The sequence below is a fragment of the Leopardus geoffroyi genome, chromosome C1, assembly GCF_018350155.1.
Source record: "Leopardus geoffroyi isolate Oge1 chromosome C1, O.geoffroyi_Oge1_pat1.0, whole genome shotgun sequence".
NCBI classification, from domain to species: Eukaryota; Metazoa; Chordata; class Mammalia; order Carnivora; family Felidae; genus Leopardus; species Leopardus geoffroyi.
The window spans coordinates 195,560,695-195,581,148 of NC_059328.1; the positions used below are offsets into that span (position 1 = coordinate 195,560,695).

The 20,454-nt window shown below is 36.2% G+C and overlaps 1 protein-coding gene across 3 annotated transcripts in view; it reads right to left on the reverse strand.

The window, feature by feature from the left end:
* Positions 1-6,139: 6,139 nt before the first annotated feature.
* ACADL (acyl-CoA dehydrogenase long chain) overlaps positions 6,140-20,454 on the reverse strand; it is a 45,338-nt gene continuing 31,023 nt past the window's right edge. For all 3 annotated transcript variants that reach the window (XM_045481094.1, XM_045481096.1, XM_045481093.1), the window contains 3 exons: positions 16,126-16,253; positions 12,190-12,276; positions 6,140-6,557 (listed from right to left, as the gene is read on the reverse strand). In XM_045481094.1, coding sequence (XP_045337050.1) covers positions 6,464-6,557; positions 12,190-12,276; positions 16,126-16,253 — 309 coding nt within the window. In that variant the 3' untranslated portion in view covers positions 6,140-6,463. The remainder of the gene's footprint in view (positions 6,558-12,189; positions 12,277-16,125; positions 16,254-20,454) is intronic.

The window sequence follows — 20,454 nt, forward strand, 5'->3', positions numbered from 1 at the left end:
CAAAAAACAACAAAACACATTCAGAATCTCCATGTTGAAAACTACAAAATTTTTTAGAAATAAATCAAAGAAGGGGCACCTGGTGGCTCAGTTGGTTAAGCATCTGACTCTTGATTTCAGCTCAGGTCATGACATCATGGTTTGTGAGTTCAAGCCCTGTGTCTGGCTCTGTGCTGACAGTGCAGAGCCTGCTTACAATACTCTCTCTCTCTCTCTCTCTCTCTCTCTTTCTGCCCCTCTCCTGCTCACATGCTCTCTCTCTCAAAATAAATAAACTTTAGAAAAAAGAAATAAAGAAGATCTAAATAAATTGAATCATTCCCAAATTCCCATTCATGAATTGTAAAATCCAACATAGTAAAAGTGGCAATTCCCTCCAAAGTGATTTATAGATTTACTATAATTCCAATACAAAACCCTAAAAGGATTTTTTTTTTTGTAGATACAAAGATTGGAAAAATTGTATGGAAAGGTAAGAGGATTAGAACAGCCAAAACAATTTTGAAAAAGAAGAAGAAAGAGGAATCCCATTATCTGGAATTTTAAGACTTTCCATAAAACCACTACGACCAAGACAAAGAAGGAGATATATAGATCAATGAAACTGAACAGAGTCCATAAATAAACCCAGACAAATATGGTCAACTGATTTTTGACACAAGTACAAAGGAAAACCAATGAACAAAAAAAGATATTCTTTTCAACAAATGGTACTGAAAGAATTAGACATCTATAAGCAAAAAAAATGCAACGACATAAATCTCATATCTTATAAAAATTACCAAATGGAACACAGACCTAAATGAACAATGTAAAATAAAAAATTCTTAGAAGAAAACAGGAGAAAAACTTTATGACTTGAGTGTGAGCAAAAAGTTCTTAGATATGATACCAAATTCATGATCCATAGAAGAAAAAAATTCCAAATTCATCAAAATTAAAAATGTTTGCTCTATAACATCCACTTCAGAACTAGCTACAAGGGGTGTCTGGGTGGCTCAGTTGGTTAAGCACCTGACTCTTGGTTTTGGCTCAGGTCATGATCTCACAGTTTGTGGGTTTGAGCCACGCTTCAGGCTCCATGCTGGCAGTGCAGAGTCTGCTTAGGATTGTCTTTCTCTCCCTCTCCCCCTCTCTCTCTCCCTCTCTCTTTCTCTCAAAAATAAATAAATAAACTTAAAAAACAAGAGAGAGAGAACTAGCTACAGATAGAGAGAAAATATTTACAAATCACATATCTGACAAAGGACTTGTATCCATTGGGGAAGAGCCAGAGACTGACGACCTTGCACATTTCCACACAGAATACTTGGTGAGCCCCCTGGAACACGAGAGCATGGGAGACTTGTGAGGTGCTGCTACAAGCTGTTTCTCAATGGCTTCCCTATCTACCCAGACAGCCCTCATTGTTTCAGGTTCTTATGGGGTATGAGGTTTTTCTGCCTTGCCACCCGTAAGGCACACCTACAGCTATAAAAGTAATGAGCAGCCATCATGGAATGGAATCTGCAACAAGAGAGTGTCCCCTCATTCCTACTATAGTCATCTGGCTTCTTTTGGCCTCTTTTGTTTCAGTGTCATCCCACACAAAGGCCACAGAGAGTGGATACCTTTATGCTACTCATCTTTTAACTCTGTGTAAACAGTAAATTTAGTCAAAAAAGAGCTCATTGTTTATTTACTGGCTGAATCTGTCAGCCTGGCTTTGCCTTGTGCTTGACAGTATTAGAATATATAAAGAATTCTTGAAGTCTAATATTAAGAACAAGCAACCCAACTAAAAAATGGGCAAAAGACCTGAACAGAAAATTCACCAAAGAAGGTATATGGAAGGCAGTACTTATGAAAAGCTGTTCAATATCATTAGTCATTAGGGAAATGCAAATTAAAGCCACAGTACCATATCACTACATACATATTAGAATGACTAAAATAAAAAATGCAGTGCTATAGAAGATTCAGAGCAACTGGAACTCTTGCATTGTTGGTGGGGAGCAAAATGGTTCAAGTATTCTGGAAAAACAGCTTGGCATTTTCTAGAAAGTTAAACATACAATTACTTTTATGACCTAACAATACTTTCCTGGGTATTTAATCTCCGCAACCAAAATGTTGTAAAGCAGATGAATGAATGAATAAACTGTAGCACATCCACAAAGTGACATACTATTTAGCACTAAAAAAAGGAACACCCTATTTTGCATAAACATTAAATTCATTTTGTTAAGAGAATGAAACCATTCTCAAGAAGTTACATACTGTATGATTCCATTTTTATGACAGTCCTGAAACAACAAAACCATAATAGAGAACAGATTGGTGATAAAGGGGGAAGGAGAGTTAGAGGCACAAGAGAAGGTGTGACTATAAAGGATACAAGGTATTTTTGGGGGGTAATGGAACTGTGGTAGGGCTTGCATGAATCTGTTTACATGTTACATTCAGAGAACCAAAAAAGGCAATTTTACTGTATGTATATGTACCAAAAACAGGCACATTTACTACATTTTAATTTACAAAGTAAAATTTAAAAAGACAGAAACAAGAGAGAAGGGAGAATTGTTATAAGATTTAAGAGACAATAGGAAAAATGCAATTTGTGGACGTTGTTCAGATCCTGATTTGAACAAACCAACTACAAGAGGCATTCTTGATACAACCAAGAAAAAAAATCTGTTTAATTTTTACCTATTTATTTTGAGACAGAGAGAGAGAGAGAGAGGGAGAGAGAGAACCCCAAGTAGATTCCACACTCAGCATAGAGCCCAATGCAGGGCTTCATCTCAGGACCCACAGGCAGGTCACAACCTAAGCAGGTATCAACATATCAATAGCTACCCAGGAGTCCCAACCACAACACTTTTAATGTTGATTTGGAACTAGAAGTTAAATTTAAGTTTTTAATTATAATGATGGCCTTGTGGTTATGTAAAAAACAAATCTTCATCAGTTAGATATTTATTCTGAAACATATGTGTGTGTGTGTGTGTGTGTGTGTGTGTGTGTGAGAAATAGGATTAAGTTTGGGATGTGATTTTAAAAAAATTGAGAAAAAAAGTGGGGAAGATACATTAACAAATATTGAAGCTAGAGGTTCATCATACCATCTTTACTATTTTTTAGTATGTTTAAAGTTTTCTGTAATTTCTCTTAAAAATAGAAAATGAGATTTCAAAAACAGAGTAGAACTTCCTTTCCACAGTTAGTATAAAGCAGAAGATACGATAGCCCTACAGGTGGTTTTCATCTCAATGTCAAATCTTTCCAATGACTCCAAATAAATAAATGCTGTGTGTGCCAAAAATAATACTGACATATGAAAAAAAAAAAGTCTCCTAGAAATCTTACATCTTGAACAATGAACTCCTAAAATTACTAGATTAGTAAAGATTTGCAGTCAGATTTTAAAATAGCAAATCAAAACAGCTTCTTTTACATATTTCCACTTTCAACGACACTATCAAAGAAATAAAGGGCAAAAATAATTTTATAGCAATAATTATGATTCTAAAAACCTCAGCTAAAAACCAAAATTACTCAGGCTTTCCGACTCTCATTAATTATTTACACAGTGTGGCTTTCTTGCTGTGTTGGTCCAGTCTGTTCTTTTGAGCATTATTATTATTTATCATTTCTTGAGCACTTAGCACAGCGTGATATACAGATGACAAATACCCTCCCTGGGGGACAACAATCAAAGCCACACAAGCAAAATACAAAGATTAGCTATTTAAGAAATGAAAACTACATGAAAGGTTAAAAAACACATTCTGTATTCCCTTTTTTTGCTTTCAGCTTTAAGCCCAGGATACAACACATATTTCTCTTAGGGGCCCAAAGCAAGAGTGAAATTGACAAGACAAAGAAAACAACTGGCTTAGAATAGATAGAAAACATCCTAGACATCATTCCAAAAAGATATCCTATCTTACAAATCCTTTTACTTTCTGAGGTATAAAAATTACTAAAACCTATTCCCAGCTCTAGTGGACTGTAATAGCTTTGTGCGTGGTGTATGATTTAGGTCTGCCCAGCGACTTTTCTGTTCCCTTTTTTTTTTTTGATGATACCACTCTCTGCTTCAGGAACTGCTTCCCCTAGTCTGTGTATTCCTGATGAGACTGTCAATCATAATGCACCTTTCCCCTACCTTATAATGACATTGTGCTGAAAGCTGTAGGCCTAGAGAAGCCCAAGGTCATTTTTACAGACCGTGTAATGAAATTTCTCCACAGAGTCCATTAGGCCAATTTGCAAAAAAAAAAAAAAAAAAAAAAAAAAAAGTACAATAAGTGGAGGCAATGTAAGTGCTGGCAGTTCTAAGCCCCAGAACCAGGCTTTCTGAGACCCTGGTTCCTATTGTTCTTTAGATTGTATGAGCTACTCCACAATCCTTTTAAGCTACCACATTCGAGTTTGTGCTTACAATAGTAAAAATTAGGTTTCTTTTGTCATTTGCACCTGAAAGAATCCTGAGAAGTTAAAAGAACTTACCCAAGGTCCAGTGTCTCCTAAAAAGTAGAGTCATTATTCAAACTCAGGTCTGTGCACCTCTACATAGTAGGCTTTTGTTACTATGGCAATTTACTTTTTATGCTACGGATGTTCCTAAAATCTAGTTTCATTAAGATTGAGAAAGGAAGGAAAAGGAGCTTGGGAGGAGGGGGTCCATCTGTCTAATCCAATCTGGTTTCTTGGTAATAGGAGGGAGGTGAAAATTTATTTTAACCCGTTTTGCCTGGTATTTAAGGTATATAAACAAGAACTCCAGGTTGGGACCATACAAACTTCTATCCAAGAGCAAACCAAAGGTGTGGAATTCTAGGAAAGAATGGTATCAAAGTATTTTCTCTTCCCTTTGCTCTACCCAGTTGTAATGGTTGCATTAAAAAAACAATGTTTGATACCAATAATACCAAATAAAATGTTTAGGTTTTCTAAGTCTACCAAGAATACATCTGTCTGTTTCCATTAAAACTGTCTTTATTCACTGTATTGCAAGTATATGCAAAAAGAAAAAAAAACGTACTGAAATAATTCTAGAAGAATACAAATTAAATTAATGGTTTGTTTTTTGATAATAATTACTTTTAAGTGTCAAATCAAATGTTTCATCACTTTCTTATTTTGTTTTATTTATTTTATTTTTAAAAGATTTTATTTTTAAGTAATCTCCACACACAATATGGGGCTTGAACTAATATCCCTGAGATCAAGAGTCTCATGCTCTATCAACTCTGCAAGCCAGCCAGACACCCCCTTGCCTTCCTATTTTAAATGCTTACTTTGTTATTGCAGTTATCATGATTTGAAAGCATCTTGTTGTTTTTATTTAGTTCTTACTTTATTTATTGTAACTTACTTGTTTATTCACTTATTAGCAGGGATCTTGCCAGTTTCATTTGCCATCATATTTTTAACAGTTTAGCTTATAGAAGACACAATGTACTTGTTAAATTAATTTTTAAAAGTACACTGTTCCAAAATAAAAGTCACTGTTTTGATATCTATAAATATACCAATATATTGAAACTAAAGGATGATAAATGCTTCTGTGTTCTACTATAAATTAAACTGGGATGGTATCTGTTGAAAAGCCCAAGTGCCAGTAGATAAGAGAAACAACCACATTCTTTTTTTTTTAATGTTTATTTATTTATTTTTTTGAGAGAAAGAGCACAAGAGAGAGCAAGCTGGGGAGGGGCAGAGAGAGAGGGAAAGAGAAATCCCAAGCAGGCTCTGTGTTGTCAGCATAGTCTGAAGTGGGACTCGAACTCAAGACCTGAGCCCCAGAAACCAAGAGTCAGATGCTTAACCAACGAAGGCACCCAGGCACCTGATAAGCCACCACATTCTCTAGCTGGAGTTGGGCAAGTGAATGCTCAGTTTGAGTCATAGTGGATCCAAGGCAATAAGGCAAGAGGGCTTCCTGCTTCCACTAAAAGCACTCATCACAGTTTCATAGAGACTCTTCATAAGCTTTTGTTTGAAGAAATGATTCCACTGCTTAGAAATAGGTTTAGGGGAGGGTGGTAGAAAACATTTGCATTGTATATTATATTTATTTTTCCCTTTCAAAGTCAATGATCTCTAACTGCTATTAATGTTTTTCTAGTATAATAACAAAACTATTGCTGTCTCAATTTGAAAGCAATTATTTTTTATTTATTTATTTATTTTAGAATTTTAGGGAAAAACCAAACACCAAGGTTTCTAGAATCAGAAAATATTTGCCTTTTAGCTATATAAAAATTAAAAGTTAAGCCTATACTGGACAATTTTAGAATCTTTGAATTCAAAGATTTCTCCTATCATTGTACTAATCTCATATTTGATTTCTCTTTCAACAGAGAGAACATATAAAAACATGTTTAGCATTTCCTCCCTTTCCAGGTTGCATTTTATCTTGAGTAGATTTAAAAGCAGATTAGTTGTAATAGGATTCCAGGATGTGGGCAGATGTCTACTTGTCACGGATGATCTCTCTTGCAATCAGCTCCTTCATTATTTCATTGGTACCACCATAGATTGGCTGAGCGCGGGCATCCACATAAGCTCTAAGTAAATCAGAAGATGATTGAATGAATAAATAAAAGATACTGGAAGTTATAAGTTTTGTCTCAGCAGGAAACTATTGATTCCTTTAAAGTATTCATTTAATGAAATCCAAAAAATAAGAGTTCTCTATAAATTACTTTTTTTTTCAGTATGGCATTCATCCTAGATTTGTATAATTATCAAATTCTATTAAGGTACTGATCATTTGTACAGCTTTTAGTTTGCTTGATGTTTAGATTACAATTTAGATTACAATTTCAAAATAACATTAAAAAAATGTTTATTTATTTTTGAGAGAGAGGGAGCATGAGCAGGGAAGGGACAGGGAGAGAGGGAGAGAGAATCCCAAGCAGGCTCTGAACCATCAGCACAGAGCCCGATGCAGGGCTTGAATTCACGAACCTTGAGATCATGACCTGAGAAGAAACCAAGAGTTGGTCGCTTAACTGACTGAGCCACCCAGGAACCCCAATAATAACATTTATTAGTATGTTTCATTTGATTTAATGTTGTAAACTTTAGCACATATACTAGCATTCTAAAAAAGGCTGTTTCAGATTTAGAGTGGATAGAATGTCTCAATTTCTTATTATCTTTAATGTTTCCTTAAAAATGTTGAAATCCACTGGTTTTATAGGAAACAAAAGAGAAAAGAAAGTATCTATTTTCTAACATCCCTTAGATTTCACCACCACTGCTGCCATCAGGAGTACAAATCGATGCTTTAGAAAATATTACTTCCCACAAAGTTAACAAGTAACTTATTTTTTAGAAATGGTTAATAGTCATTCCAGTAATGTATGACATTAAAATACTGAGTAGCTGAGTTTACACACACACACACACACACACACACACACACACACACACACTACCAGGAATTCACTTTCGGTAGCAAAGATAGCAACCGTGATACTGTATAGTTGTTTTTACCTTTTCTCATTTCATTTTATCCTCTCAACTCCAGCATCAGGAAGGATAAATATTATTATTGTTTTGTAGGTAAGGGAACTGAGATGCAGCTTAGTTAATACACATATTAATTAATGGTTGTTATTTAGTGATCACATAACAGATAATTGGCAGGCTGGATTGAGAAGGTAGGTATTCTGCCACTTTGGCAAGTATCTTTTTTATTATATCATAGTATTTTCATTGGCCCAAGCATGTAGGATTAGTTATTGAGCTTTGGACTCAAATTCAAAGGCATTTTTTTCTCAAGCATAGAATCTATTTTTGGTTTTTGCTTTTTATTTTTTAATGTTTTTTTAATTTAACATTTGAGACAAATTAAATATGCTGGCTCTCTAGGAACATGACCAATTCTGGACTCTTCATATTCTTCATGGTACCTTATAAAAAGTAAGCATTCAGTAAATATTTACTGACTTAGTGTATTACCAAGGAATTTTAGAGTCTCAATACCTACTTTTTGTTGAAACTTGGAATCTAAAGACATTTGTATTTTCAAGTATATATATTTTTTCTTTTGAACAGATTCCATTGTTGCTCACGAAATCCAGCACTTGCATATGGAGAATCTACGTGGCACTTTGGCCTACTTCAGCAATCTCAACGCTTCCAGACATTTTGGATTAGATTGGGCTTTTTTTTTTCTTTTTTTCACATTAAAGAAATTCCAATGGAGTAGGTAATGAAAGAGATCAGTAGACCTTTTATAGGTTACTAATTAAATTCAGTCATCAACTAAAATTAACAGAGAAAGGCAGCAGAAGGAATGTTAACCACACAATGATGGAGCTCTGTATCTCAGGCTATTCTTCCTAGCATGGCAGAGAGGTCTTGAAACGGCAATGCTTAAGCCTCACCTCTTACAGGCCCCAAGCCTAATGAGTAAGAGTGAAATAAGTTCACTAGCTTGAGACCAGTTATTTAAACAACAACAACAACAACAAAATGAAACAAAGCAAAAAAGAAAAAAAAAGAAAAAAAAAAGAAGCACCTGTTTTATCTGCAAAATCAAGACTCAGCAATACACACACATAAATACACAAATAAAATAGCTTAATCCAAGGATATAAGAAACACCATTAGAGTGATTTTTTTTCCTATCAAATCAAAATCTGTGCACTGCAACCACATAACCCCTAATGTGTCTAATCAGCCTTTGATATTATCTACTACTCTATCTCTTGTTAACTTATGAAAAGTTCTTTCCTTGTATCTCTGGGGTGAGAAATAGCAGTCTAGTTTAAAAGTTCATACAATCTTTGAACTAACAAACCGGCCAAGAAGGGGATTATTATTCTTGAAAGGAAATATAAGTCTCTCAAATTGAAACCAGGGATTTCAAATAAGCCATCAAGCTACAATTTTTGCTTGCTACTGACCTGAAGGAATCGCCTCTAAGAAAACACAGAGCAAGACTTACTCTGCGCTCTAATCTTAAGTCATGTGGATGGGTGACCCCTCACCTCATGTATCTTCCTTAGAACCCGAACTAGACTAGACAAACTAATCCACTACATGTTTACATTTCCAGCAGTGGTTGGAACAACACACTTAAGTATAAAAATAGAGACATTCATTATGATTTGACTTTCTTAGCATTGTGAATATCGTGAATAAGATGGATTAATATTATGAATAAAACATGAAAATGCACAGAAAAAAATTCCAGTGATGATTTAATTTGTGCTAGCATAATTCAGTGTTTACTTCTGATTTCATGACTACACAAAGATAAAAAAAAAATCTGCTTTTGATTAAGGCTCGTTTGAAGTAGTTCTGAAAGGATATACCAAAATCCAAGTCCAAGGATTGCCAAAAAAATAAATATATAAATAAAATCATTTAGTTACTTCACGTCTACATTCCCAAAGAAAGGAAAAGCCCTAGTTGTTGCTGAGTTTTTATAAAGGTTATAAATTATACACACCCTGTGATTAAAGCTTTCTGAACTAATTTTACAGAAAATTAGCAGATTATATCTATGCTGCAGCTTCTGTTCTTAATTTAACTTAACTAAAATGTTTATTTTCCTCATTAAAGACCATAAATGTATCAAATGTTTCCAATTATGTTTGCCAAAATGATAAATGTCAAAGTCAGTTTGAATACTAATTTGGTAATTTTCCCTTTAGATAGTATGTATTTACATTAAAATTAGAATAGAAAAAGTTTTTTTTTAAGTTTATTTATTTTTGCAAGGAAGAGAGAGTGTGTGTGCACAGGGAAGCAGCAGAGAGAGAGGGAGAGAGAGACAGAGAGAGAGAGAGAGAGAGAGAATCCCAAGCAGGCTCTGCACCATCAGCACAGACCCCAATGCAGAGCTTGATGTGGGGATTGATGTGGGGCTTTAACTCACCAACCATGAGATCATGACCTGAGTCAAAGTTAGACACTTAACCAACAGAGCCACTAGGAAAAAAAAAAAAACAAACCAAACCAAAACAAAACAAAAAACAAAAAAACCTAGAAAAAACTAAAAAAAAACTAAAAACAAAAACAAAAAAATCTAAAAACTAGAAAAAGTTTTTAGAAGCCCATAGCATCCATATTCTCAGATTCAGAACTAAACCAGACCTGTCTCCATATAGTAAAACTTCTTTAAGTAAGTTTTATAATCAAATGCTTAAGATATGACAACTTAGATCTTTTTCATGTGCAAGTTTTTTCCTAAAGTGCCTTTTTTTTTACTTTTAAAAAGTGATATTTTTATTTATTTATTTATTATTTTTTTTTTTCAACGTTTATTTATTTTTGGGACAGAGAGAGACAGAGCATGAACGGGGGAGGGGCAGAGAGAGAGGGAGACACAGAATGGGAAACAGGATCCAGGCTCTGAGCCATCAGCCCAGAGCCCGACGCGGGGCTCGAACTCACGGACCGCGAGATCGTGACCTGGCTGAAGTCGGACGCTTAACCGACTGCGCCACCCAGGCGCCCCTAAAAAGTGATATTTTTAAAAGAAGACATATAAATGACCAACGGTATATGAATAAGTGCTCACTGTCACCGATCATCAGGTAAATAGAAATCAAAACCACAAGGAGACATCACTTCACACCTGTGATGATGGCTATTAACAAAAGACAAAGGCCAACACGTGTTGGTGAGAATGTGGAGAAATTGGAACCCCTGCACACTGTTGGAGGGAATACAAAACAGGGCAGCTGTGATGGAAAATAGTATGGAGGTTCCTCAAAAAATTAAACAGAACGACCACATATCCTAAAATTCCACTTCTGGGTATTTATTGCAAAGAATTGAAATCAGGACCTGCAAGCAATATTAGCACTCACATGTTCATTGCAGTATTATTCACAATAGCCAAGATGTGGAAACAACCTAAGTGTCCACGGACAGACGAATGTATACGGAAAATGGAATGGAATACTAGTCAACCTTCAAACAGAAGGAAATTCTGCAATGTGTGACAACTTGGATGGACTTGAACATTCTGCTACGTGAAATAAGCCAGTCACTGAAAGACAAATACTACATGATTCCTACCTATAATGAAGTATCTAAAATAGCCGAATTCACAGAATCTAAGAGGTATGATGGTTGTCAGGAACAAAGGAAGGGGATAATGGGGAATTATTAATCAATGGGCATAGGGTTTCAGTTAAGCAAGATGAATAGGCCTTAGAGATCTGCAGCACAACGTTGTACCTACACTTAACAGTATAGCATGGCAGGGTGCCTGGGTGGCTCAGTTGGTTAAGCATCTGACTCTTGATTTCGGCTCAGGTCATGATCTCACAGTTCTTGAGTTCAAGCCCTGCATCAGGCTCTGTGCTGATAGTGCAGAGCCAGCTTGGGATTCTCTCCCTCCTCTCTCTCTGACCCTCCCCTGCTGACATGCACATGTACTTTCTCTCTCTCTCTTTCAAAATAAATAAACATTTAAAAAAATACAGTATGCGACACATAAAAATTTATGAAGAGGGTAGATCTCATGTTAAATGTTCTTGCCAGAGTAAAATAAAATAAAATAAAATAAGATAAAATAACTAATAGCCAATGCAAATTAAAGGAAGAATAATAACCTATTTTCTATGCATTATGTTAGCACAAAGTTTAAAAAGCAAGAACATTCATAGTTTAGGAGGATAAGTTATCCTCAGACTTTTTTCATTTGAGTAAGAGTTGCTACTAACTGGAGAAAATGATTGGGCAATGTATTAAAATTTAAAATGTGCATATTTTTGAAATAGCAATACTACTTTTGGAACTCTGTCCCATTGTAATCGAAAACACATGTATCTAAGACAAACACATAAAGGTGTTCTGTCGCAGCATTCATTGCTTGTCATAGCAAAAAAGTAGAAATAACCAGATTATGGTTAACCAATAAAATACAATATTCAACTATAACAAAAGTGATATTAGTCCTTCTGTAAAACGATTCAAATAAAGCCAAGTTTTATTACATACTGATCTCTTCCCTTTCTTTAAAAGCGATAAAATCCTTTCTTTAAAAGTTATCAGGTGGGCTGATAACCTGAAGCTGTTTCATCTGGTTGAACACACCCTGTAGTCAGCTGACAAATGCAAAGATTTTGCATCTCTTTTCCCTCTACACTCAATGCACAAAGTACAGTAAAGAAATTTTCCTTTTTCTTCACATCATCCAGAAGTGTGTACCATAACAAGCATACTCACTTTGCAATCGGGTACTCCCACATGTATCCCCAGGCTCCATGGAGCTGGACACAGTCATAAGCTACAGTGTTTTGTAAGTCACTTGCCCTGGATGACCAAAATAAAAAGCAAAAAAGGAACATTTGAAATGGGTTTTCGCGAGGTGCTTCACAATCAGGAAACAAATAATTTATGACTGTTTAAATACATACATTTATCAAACAATTACAATTAGATATATTAGCCAACAAGAGAAGACTGATATAAATTACATATGCAATCAACTTCTGGAAAATTCTCATGTAATGAATACTTTCTGCATCAGTTGGTTCTGGCTGGGTTTTTGTTAAAGCTAGAAATAAAAAATGGAAAGCATAGTCTATTAGGTTTTGGGCTACTTTAGGCTTGAGAAGGACATAATAAAAACTTGAATTTTGTCTAATTTATTTAAATTCTCCATATAATCTCAGTTAAATGTATAGTTATACAGCCATCTATTTTCTTTTGCCTTGTGATATGTCTTTTTCTCCAAAGATGCCACTTCTACCCGAAAGTTGCAATTCTGAATTTCAGTAACTGTGAAAAAAAATTTTTTAGTTTTTCAGAAATAAACTGAAAGTAAAAGTAAAAACCTAAAAAGTACTATTAAAGTACATACCATCATATAGGAAACTTTTAAAAGATTACTTGGGTATTATTATTCCCAAAGTATATGTATATTAATATGAAATACTTGAGAAATATTCTTGTTTGGTCTCATCACAGTAATTTTAACTACCATTAAAATTCATAAGATAACTGGTAGGGATTTTATTCATCTCAACCTAAAAATATAAGTTCAAAATTCTTTTCACCCCATTTTTATTTTTTTTCTTTTTTAATTAGAGATTCCTTTTCATGTTTATTTAGTTTTGAGGGAGAGAGACAGAGCAAGCAGAAAAGGGGCAGAGAGAGAGGGAGACACAGAATCTGAAGTAGGCTCTACGCTGTCAGCACAAAGCCTGACATGGGGCTCAAACCCACGAACTGTGAGATCATGCCCTGGGCCAAAATCGGACACTCAACCAAATGAGCCACCCAGGCATCTCATTTTTCCCTTAAAAAAAATTTTTTTTAATGTTTATTTGTTTATTTTTGAGAGACAGACATAGTGTGAGTTGGGGAGGGGTAGAGAGAGAGGGAGACACAGAATCCAAAGCAGGCTCCAGGCTCTGAGCTGTCAGCACAGAGCCAGATGTGGGGCTTGAGCCCACAAATCGTGAGATCATGACCTGAGCTGAAGTCTGGCACTTAACCGACTGAGCCACCCAGGTGCCCCTCCTTTTTCTTTTTTTTTTTTAACCTCTGCCCACAACATGGGACTTGAGCTCCTGACCCTAAGATCAGGAGTTGTATGCTCTACTGACTGAGCCAGCCAGGCTCCCCTAAAAGTATTTTTCAATAATGGGAAACCTAAAGCAAAAGTAAGCATAGACACATTTGCCTATTTTAAATAATTTTTAACTCTCAGCAATAGCCAAACTATGGAAAGAGCCCAAGTGTCCACTGACTGATGAATGATAAAGATGTAGTATATTTATATAATGGACTATTACTCAGCCATTAAAAATAATGAAATCTTGCCATTTGCAACAATGTGGATGGAGCTAAGCGAAATAAGTCAGTCAGAGAAAGACAAACACCATATGATTTCACTCTTATGTGGAATTTAGATACATATGGGAAACAGATATACATATGGGAAGGGGGGGAAAAAAGAGAGAGAGAGAGGGAAGCGAACCATAAGAGACTCTTCATGATAGAGAACAAACTCAGGAATCGATGGAGGGTGGTGGGTAGGGGATGGGTTAAATGGCTGATAGGTATTAAGGAGGGCATTTGTTATCATGAACACTGGGTGTTACATGTAAGTGATAAATCACTAAATTATACTCCTGCAATCAACATTACACTATATGTTAACTAATTAGAATTTAAATAAAAATTTGGGAAAAAAATAAAATAACTTTTAACTCAAGCCATAAGACAGGTGAGGATGTTTCTAAAAAGTACAGCAACAATATAATGATTAACCGGTAAGACTCAGGAGGCAACAATATTTGGAATTCTATAAATTTTTGCATTTGGCAAGTATTTTAGTGAAGTATTCACTGGGTATAACTAGCTGCTTCCTCTCCTTCAATGTGAAGTAACAGTATGTCTATAAACTTGGTGTTTTTAAGAACAATGAGGTTAATAGCTGTCTGAATATTTCTTTTTCTAAAAATACCTTGCCTAAAAAATTTTTACACTTTTCCAACTAGTCACAGGATTTGCTATAAATGTAACTGTAAAATGTCTCCCCCTAAAAGAAGTTCCCAGTAATTCCACATCAGTTCCAACCTGGCAGTTTTATTATTTTGGAATCATTTCATAAAGAACTATTCTGCATACTTCTCCACTCTAGTTCTGACTGAACTGAACACAGGTTAATGAATAATGACAGGAATTTTCTTCTAAGTTATTTTTGGGCTAATGAGATATGAGAATGTTTGTTTTTAAAACAGAGGAAACCAAACCCATTTTCAGTATCTGATTTAAACCATGTTCTTGCATCTTAAAATACACAAAGGCCTTATAGGAGTCTCTTTTCAATTAACTCATCTTTAATACAATTGCTAGTCATCTTTAATACAAATGAAAGTTCTTTGCAAATTTAATAGGACACTTTCCCTTTCACTTAATAGAGCATGTGCAACTTCTGATTGGATAATCAATTTTTCAGAAATTTTTCTTAGATCTGGACACATTTTAAAATAAAAAATGGAGTCTAATCTACTCATTTCAGAGATATCAAAATGTTGGCCCAGAGAGAATTATTAATATTTTTAAGTGTATTTATTTATTTTGAGAGAGAGAAACAGAGCACAAGAAGAGGAGGGGCAGAGAGAGAGGGAGAGTGAGGATTCCAAGCAGGCTCCAAACTGTCAGCACAGAGCCCAACTCGGGGCTCAAACTCATGAATCGTAAGATCAGGACCTGAGCCAGAATTAAAAGTTGCACACTTAACCAAATGGTCACCCAGGTGCCCCAACCCAGAGAGAATTAAATTTAATTATAGTTATTTAATGAAAGGATTGGGATTCAATCTCAGGACTCTAAGTGGTACTGTTCTTTTGTGGTCTCACTATACTGCCACTCATCAGATAATTTGAAATTAAACTACTACTTGAATGAGTTAATCAGTCATCCTACTTCAATACCTTAATATCTTACTCTCTTTTTTAAATGTTTATTTATTTTAATGTTTATTTATATTTGAGAGAGAGAGAGAGAGAGAGAGAGAGAGAGAGCATGCACGCATTAGTGGGGGAGGGGCAGAGACAGAGGGAGACACAGAATCTGAAGCAGGCTCCAGGCTCCGAGCTGTCAGCACAGGGCCTGATGTGGGGCTCAAACTCACCAACTATGAGATCATGACCTGAGCCATTAACTGACTGAGCCACCTAGAGGCCCCAAATGTTTATCTATTTCTGAGAGAGAGAGAGAGAAAGAGAGAGACAGAGACAAAGTACAGAAAGCACGTGTGGAGTTGGGGAGAGGCAGAGAGAGAAAGGAACAGAGGATCCAAAGGTACCTCTGTGCTGACAGCAGAGAGCCCAATGCAGGGCTCGAACTCTCAAACCTTGAGATCATGACCTGAGCCGAAGTCAGATTCTTAACTGAGTGAGCCACCCAGGCACCGCAATATCTTATTCTCAATTGCAAGCTAAAAGTTAAATCAACTTGAGTAATTTTTAGCACACTATAAATAGGCTTAATGGGACCTTTCAGCGTTTTTTAAAAAGTTGGTTCCTACTGTTAGTTTTCATTTTCACAGCCTTCTTCTTTTAAGACCCTCAAGGTTGAGTTTAAAGTTGGAAGAATTCCATAACAGTCTATGCAAACACCACATTTTAATTACTGAGGCACGCATACCAATATTTCGCCATGGCAGCAGTGGCAGAGTCCAGACGTTTCTTTTCATGCAGCTGGAGACAGCTGTCCACAAAAGCTCTGGTTACACAAATGTGTGTTTTTAATTCTGCCAGCTTATGCTGCACTGTCTTGAGTTTAAAAGAAATGAAAGGGGGAAAAAAAGTGAGCATACTAAAAGAGCACATTTTTAGTCACCTAGCATATCTAAAATTATATAATAAAAGACCTTTAGAGCAAAACAAAAGTGGAATTACTGTTTGTTTTTTTTTACTCTCCAAAAGAGGCATATATTAACTAAACGGCTTAAATTTAAAACCCACAATACTCATCACCACTAAGGAAAGTTGTACTAGAAGATGGAAAAAAAAAAAGAGATAAATGATAAATAACATCTCATGTTTTAGATTAAAAAGTTTAGACCATTTAGGGAAACTGCTTGAAAACCAGCATGACTTTAATAGGTGAGCACCATCTTGTGGTATAGTCCTTTAAGTACAGCTGTTAAAAACACCTATTTTCCTCTGGAATCTAAAACCATGAAGAATTTCTCGCTCTCTCTCTCTCTCTCTCTCTCTCTCTGTCTCTCTTCTATTTTAGAGACTGAGAGTGAGAGAGAACTGAGGAGAGGGGCAGAGAAAGAGAGAGAGGGAGGGAGAGAGAGAGAGAATCTTAAGCAAGTTCCATGCTCAGCATACAGCCTGACTCAGGGCTCCATCCCACGACCCTGGGATCATGACCTGAGTCAAAATCAAGACTAGGTTGCTCAACTGACTGAGCCACCCAGGCACCCCTCCCCCATCCTTTTTTTTTTAAGTATACATATTTTTTTAATTAAGTATATATATTTCTCTATTCTGATTCTTTGTTCTAGAGTAAAATAACAAAGTAACAAGCTGGAAAGACAACATTAAAAACATTAATTAAACATTATTTTATATTGGGAAGTAGTTAATCTAGATCTATAGAATGCAGTAGAAGAACGACATCAGCACTCAAGAGATCAAAGTTGTATCCTTCAGCCTCTTCTGCCTCTCTCCACCCTCCCCCACTGACCCCCCTCAATAGCTAGTCTCTAACTTGAACTGAATGGTCTGGAATGGTCAACAACGTCAACATATTATACTTTCTCTTGCCAGCCACAGACAACCTATAGCAGCCTTGGAAATCATTCTATCTAGACTATTCTCAAGTGTTCTTGACTGCTTTCATTTCAATCAAATATTTTTACATTCCAGATTCTTGGCTCCCACACCTTAAATTCCGAGTTTACATTTGGTCTCTTTGGCACCAACTTTTGAACCTCCTTCAGGAAACTGACTTGGATTTGACATATTGGCTTTCCACTTTGAGTAACTCCCCAAAATACACCCCATTCTAGTTGACCTCTCAAGTTCAAGGCCCAGGACTGGTCAGCTGGCTTTCCCTTCCTTATGAAAATACAGGCAGAAACAGAGTTTTGATCATTCTGCTATGGGATTTATAAGTGAGACCTTCACTGTGGCTAAAAAAAAGCATGGAAGTTAGTGAAAAAGGTTGCACCGTTCAACTCAAACAAGACATTAATATGCCCCACCTATGTACTGGCAAGTTCAAACCCAAGATTGAGTTCCCAATAGGAAGGCTTCAGGGACCAGATTCTCATGAGGATGCTGGCCCTGCCTGCCATTCGTACTGGTTATAGCAATTCTCAAACCACAAAACTGAACCTTTCAACATCATTGTAGTGGGGACAGTTTGGGAACTTTCCATTTCTAGGAATGGAATATAATAAGACCGTGGACCAGGCAAAACCAGGGTGTCAGGAGGAGTAGGAACTCTGAGGGACAGATTCCTCAGAGGTGTATCAATATAACTACCATACTAATGAAAAACCCAATTGACTGCCTTTCCCTTGGCTTTATTCCATCCTGTTCTAGAAACAGACAATATAGCTGGCACCTAATGGTTCTAAAACCTAACAGTAGGATGGCTGATGCCACACATTTTCCACCTCTGTATCCTGGCCTCTAATTCAGAACATGCTGGGTCACATCAAAACTTTCTTCCCCTCTCACTCTTTCCTTACATTGTCTATCTCCCTTTCTATCCATTTATATTTAATTAGGCCAAATCTCTACACAATAAATCAGCACAGAGTTTCCCACCTCTGCCAAGATTACTAATAGAAAATCTAGAGATAGAACAAGAAAAAAAAAAGTGGGGAAATATTCTATACATTGAAAACAGATGAGTATATATTCCCTCTGAGCCGACTCCTGGCTTCGTTCGAGGACACCAACCATGATACTTCATTTGGAAGATAAGGGAGAATCTGACAAGTGTCCAGATAGTTTTGTCCTCTCCCTATTGTGATGGCACACTTGAAAATTTATGTACTATTTACAGTATGAAGGAATCAAGATCTCTAAGCCCAATTCCCTTCCATGAGAGCTGTTTTTCTGGGAATTCTGGGAGCTTCCAGAAGCTGAAGTTAAATTTTAGACCAGGATGAGCTCATTTAGAACTCTTTCTTTTAAAAGAAAAATGAAAAAATTTTTTTTGTTTAATGTTTACCTATTTTGAGAGAGACAGAGACAGAGAGTGAGCAGGGGAGGGGCAGAGAGAGAGAGAGAGAGAGACACAGAATCTGAAGCAGGCTCCAGGCTTCGAGCTGTCAGCACAGATCCCAATGCAGGGCTGGAACCCAGGAATCATAAGATCATGACCTGAGCCAAAGTTGAACGCTTAGCTGACTGAGCCACCCAGGCGTTAAAGAACTCTTTCTTTAATTCGCTTAGTGAGGTCCACAGGTTTGAAGAAATTAATGCCTCCAAGAGTACATAATTTACTCTCTGGGGATAAACAGATTATATTTGCATATTCTTGGCATCACATTGGGTGTTACTATATAAAATTTGTCTGGGTTCTTTACCACAGACATTGTATCTAGCTTTCAGAAATTATTGTGTAATGGGTGGTGGCTAATAATTGTACCACACATTATTAGCAAGGTGTTTTTTGTGAATGATCAACACTTGTAACACTACTTTTAAACATTCATTACTAATCGCTAATAGATAATACTACAGCTAGCATTTAAATAAATTCCTCAAAACTTACTAAGTGTATCAGATCAAGTCTCTTTCAGAGTTCTGAATGACATTATTCTCAGAATCATGGAATTATAGAATTGGAATACACTTTGGAGAGGTTATCCAGCCCATATTCCATTTAAACAATACTGTTAATTGTACTGTAATATATTATGATTCAAATATAAAATATAACATCTTCGGTTTGCTACCTAATTTTATAATTAACCCCACACTCAAGGTCTTAAGAACTGGATAATTACATTTTGGAGGAATGTAAGGAAGAAGTATCATTTTTTTTTTTCCTCTCCTATCCTTTTCATAATATTCTGTGCCCTTAGACTCAAGAGCACATCCCACACAGGAAATAACTAAAGTTTGTCTTAGAAAAGAACATTACATTTTCACTTCATCGCCCATGGGTGAGGGAAGTGAGGAAAGAAAAAAGGTCTATCTACTTTCAATTTCTGGGTAGTAAAACTAGGATAGGAGTTAAGAGTGTACGTTCCAGGACCGCCTGAGTGGCTCAATCAGTTAAGCGTCCAGCATCAGCTCAGGTCACGATCTCAGGGTTCCTGGGTCCCAGCCCCGTGTCGGGCTCTGTACTGACAGCTCGGAGCCTGGAATCTGCTTCAGATTCTGTGTCTCCATCTCCTCTGCCCCTTCCCAGCTTGTGCTTTCTCTCTCTCTCTCTCTCTCTCTCTCTCTCTCAAAAATAAACATTTGAGGTGTCTGGGTGGCTCAGTCGGTTAAGCATCTGACTCTTGGTTTTGTCTCAGGTCATGATCTTCCAGGTTTGTGAGTTCGAGCCCCTCATCGTTGGGATCTGCGCCGACAGCAGGGAGCTTGCTTGGGATTCTGTCTCCCTCTCTCTCTGCCCCTCCCCCACTCACGCTGTCTCTGTCTCTCTCAAAATAAATAAATAACCCTAAAAAATAAACGTTAAAATTTAAGAAAAGATTTAAAAAAAGAGTGTAGTTTTCAGAGTTATAATGTCTGTGTAATCTTGGGAAACTTGCTTAACCTCTCCATGCCTCAATCTCTTTATCTGTAAAATGAAGGTAAAAAGAATGCTTATAAAGAGAGTTGTGAAGAAAAAAAACAAGATAATCCATTTAGCACAGTGTCTAGTACATGGGAACAATGTAACAAATCAGTCATTATCATTATTTAATAACTGAATTTTACCATTTTATTATCTATTCCATGGAAAAATCATAAGATTTGACATCAAATATCTCCATATTTGAATGGATGA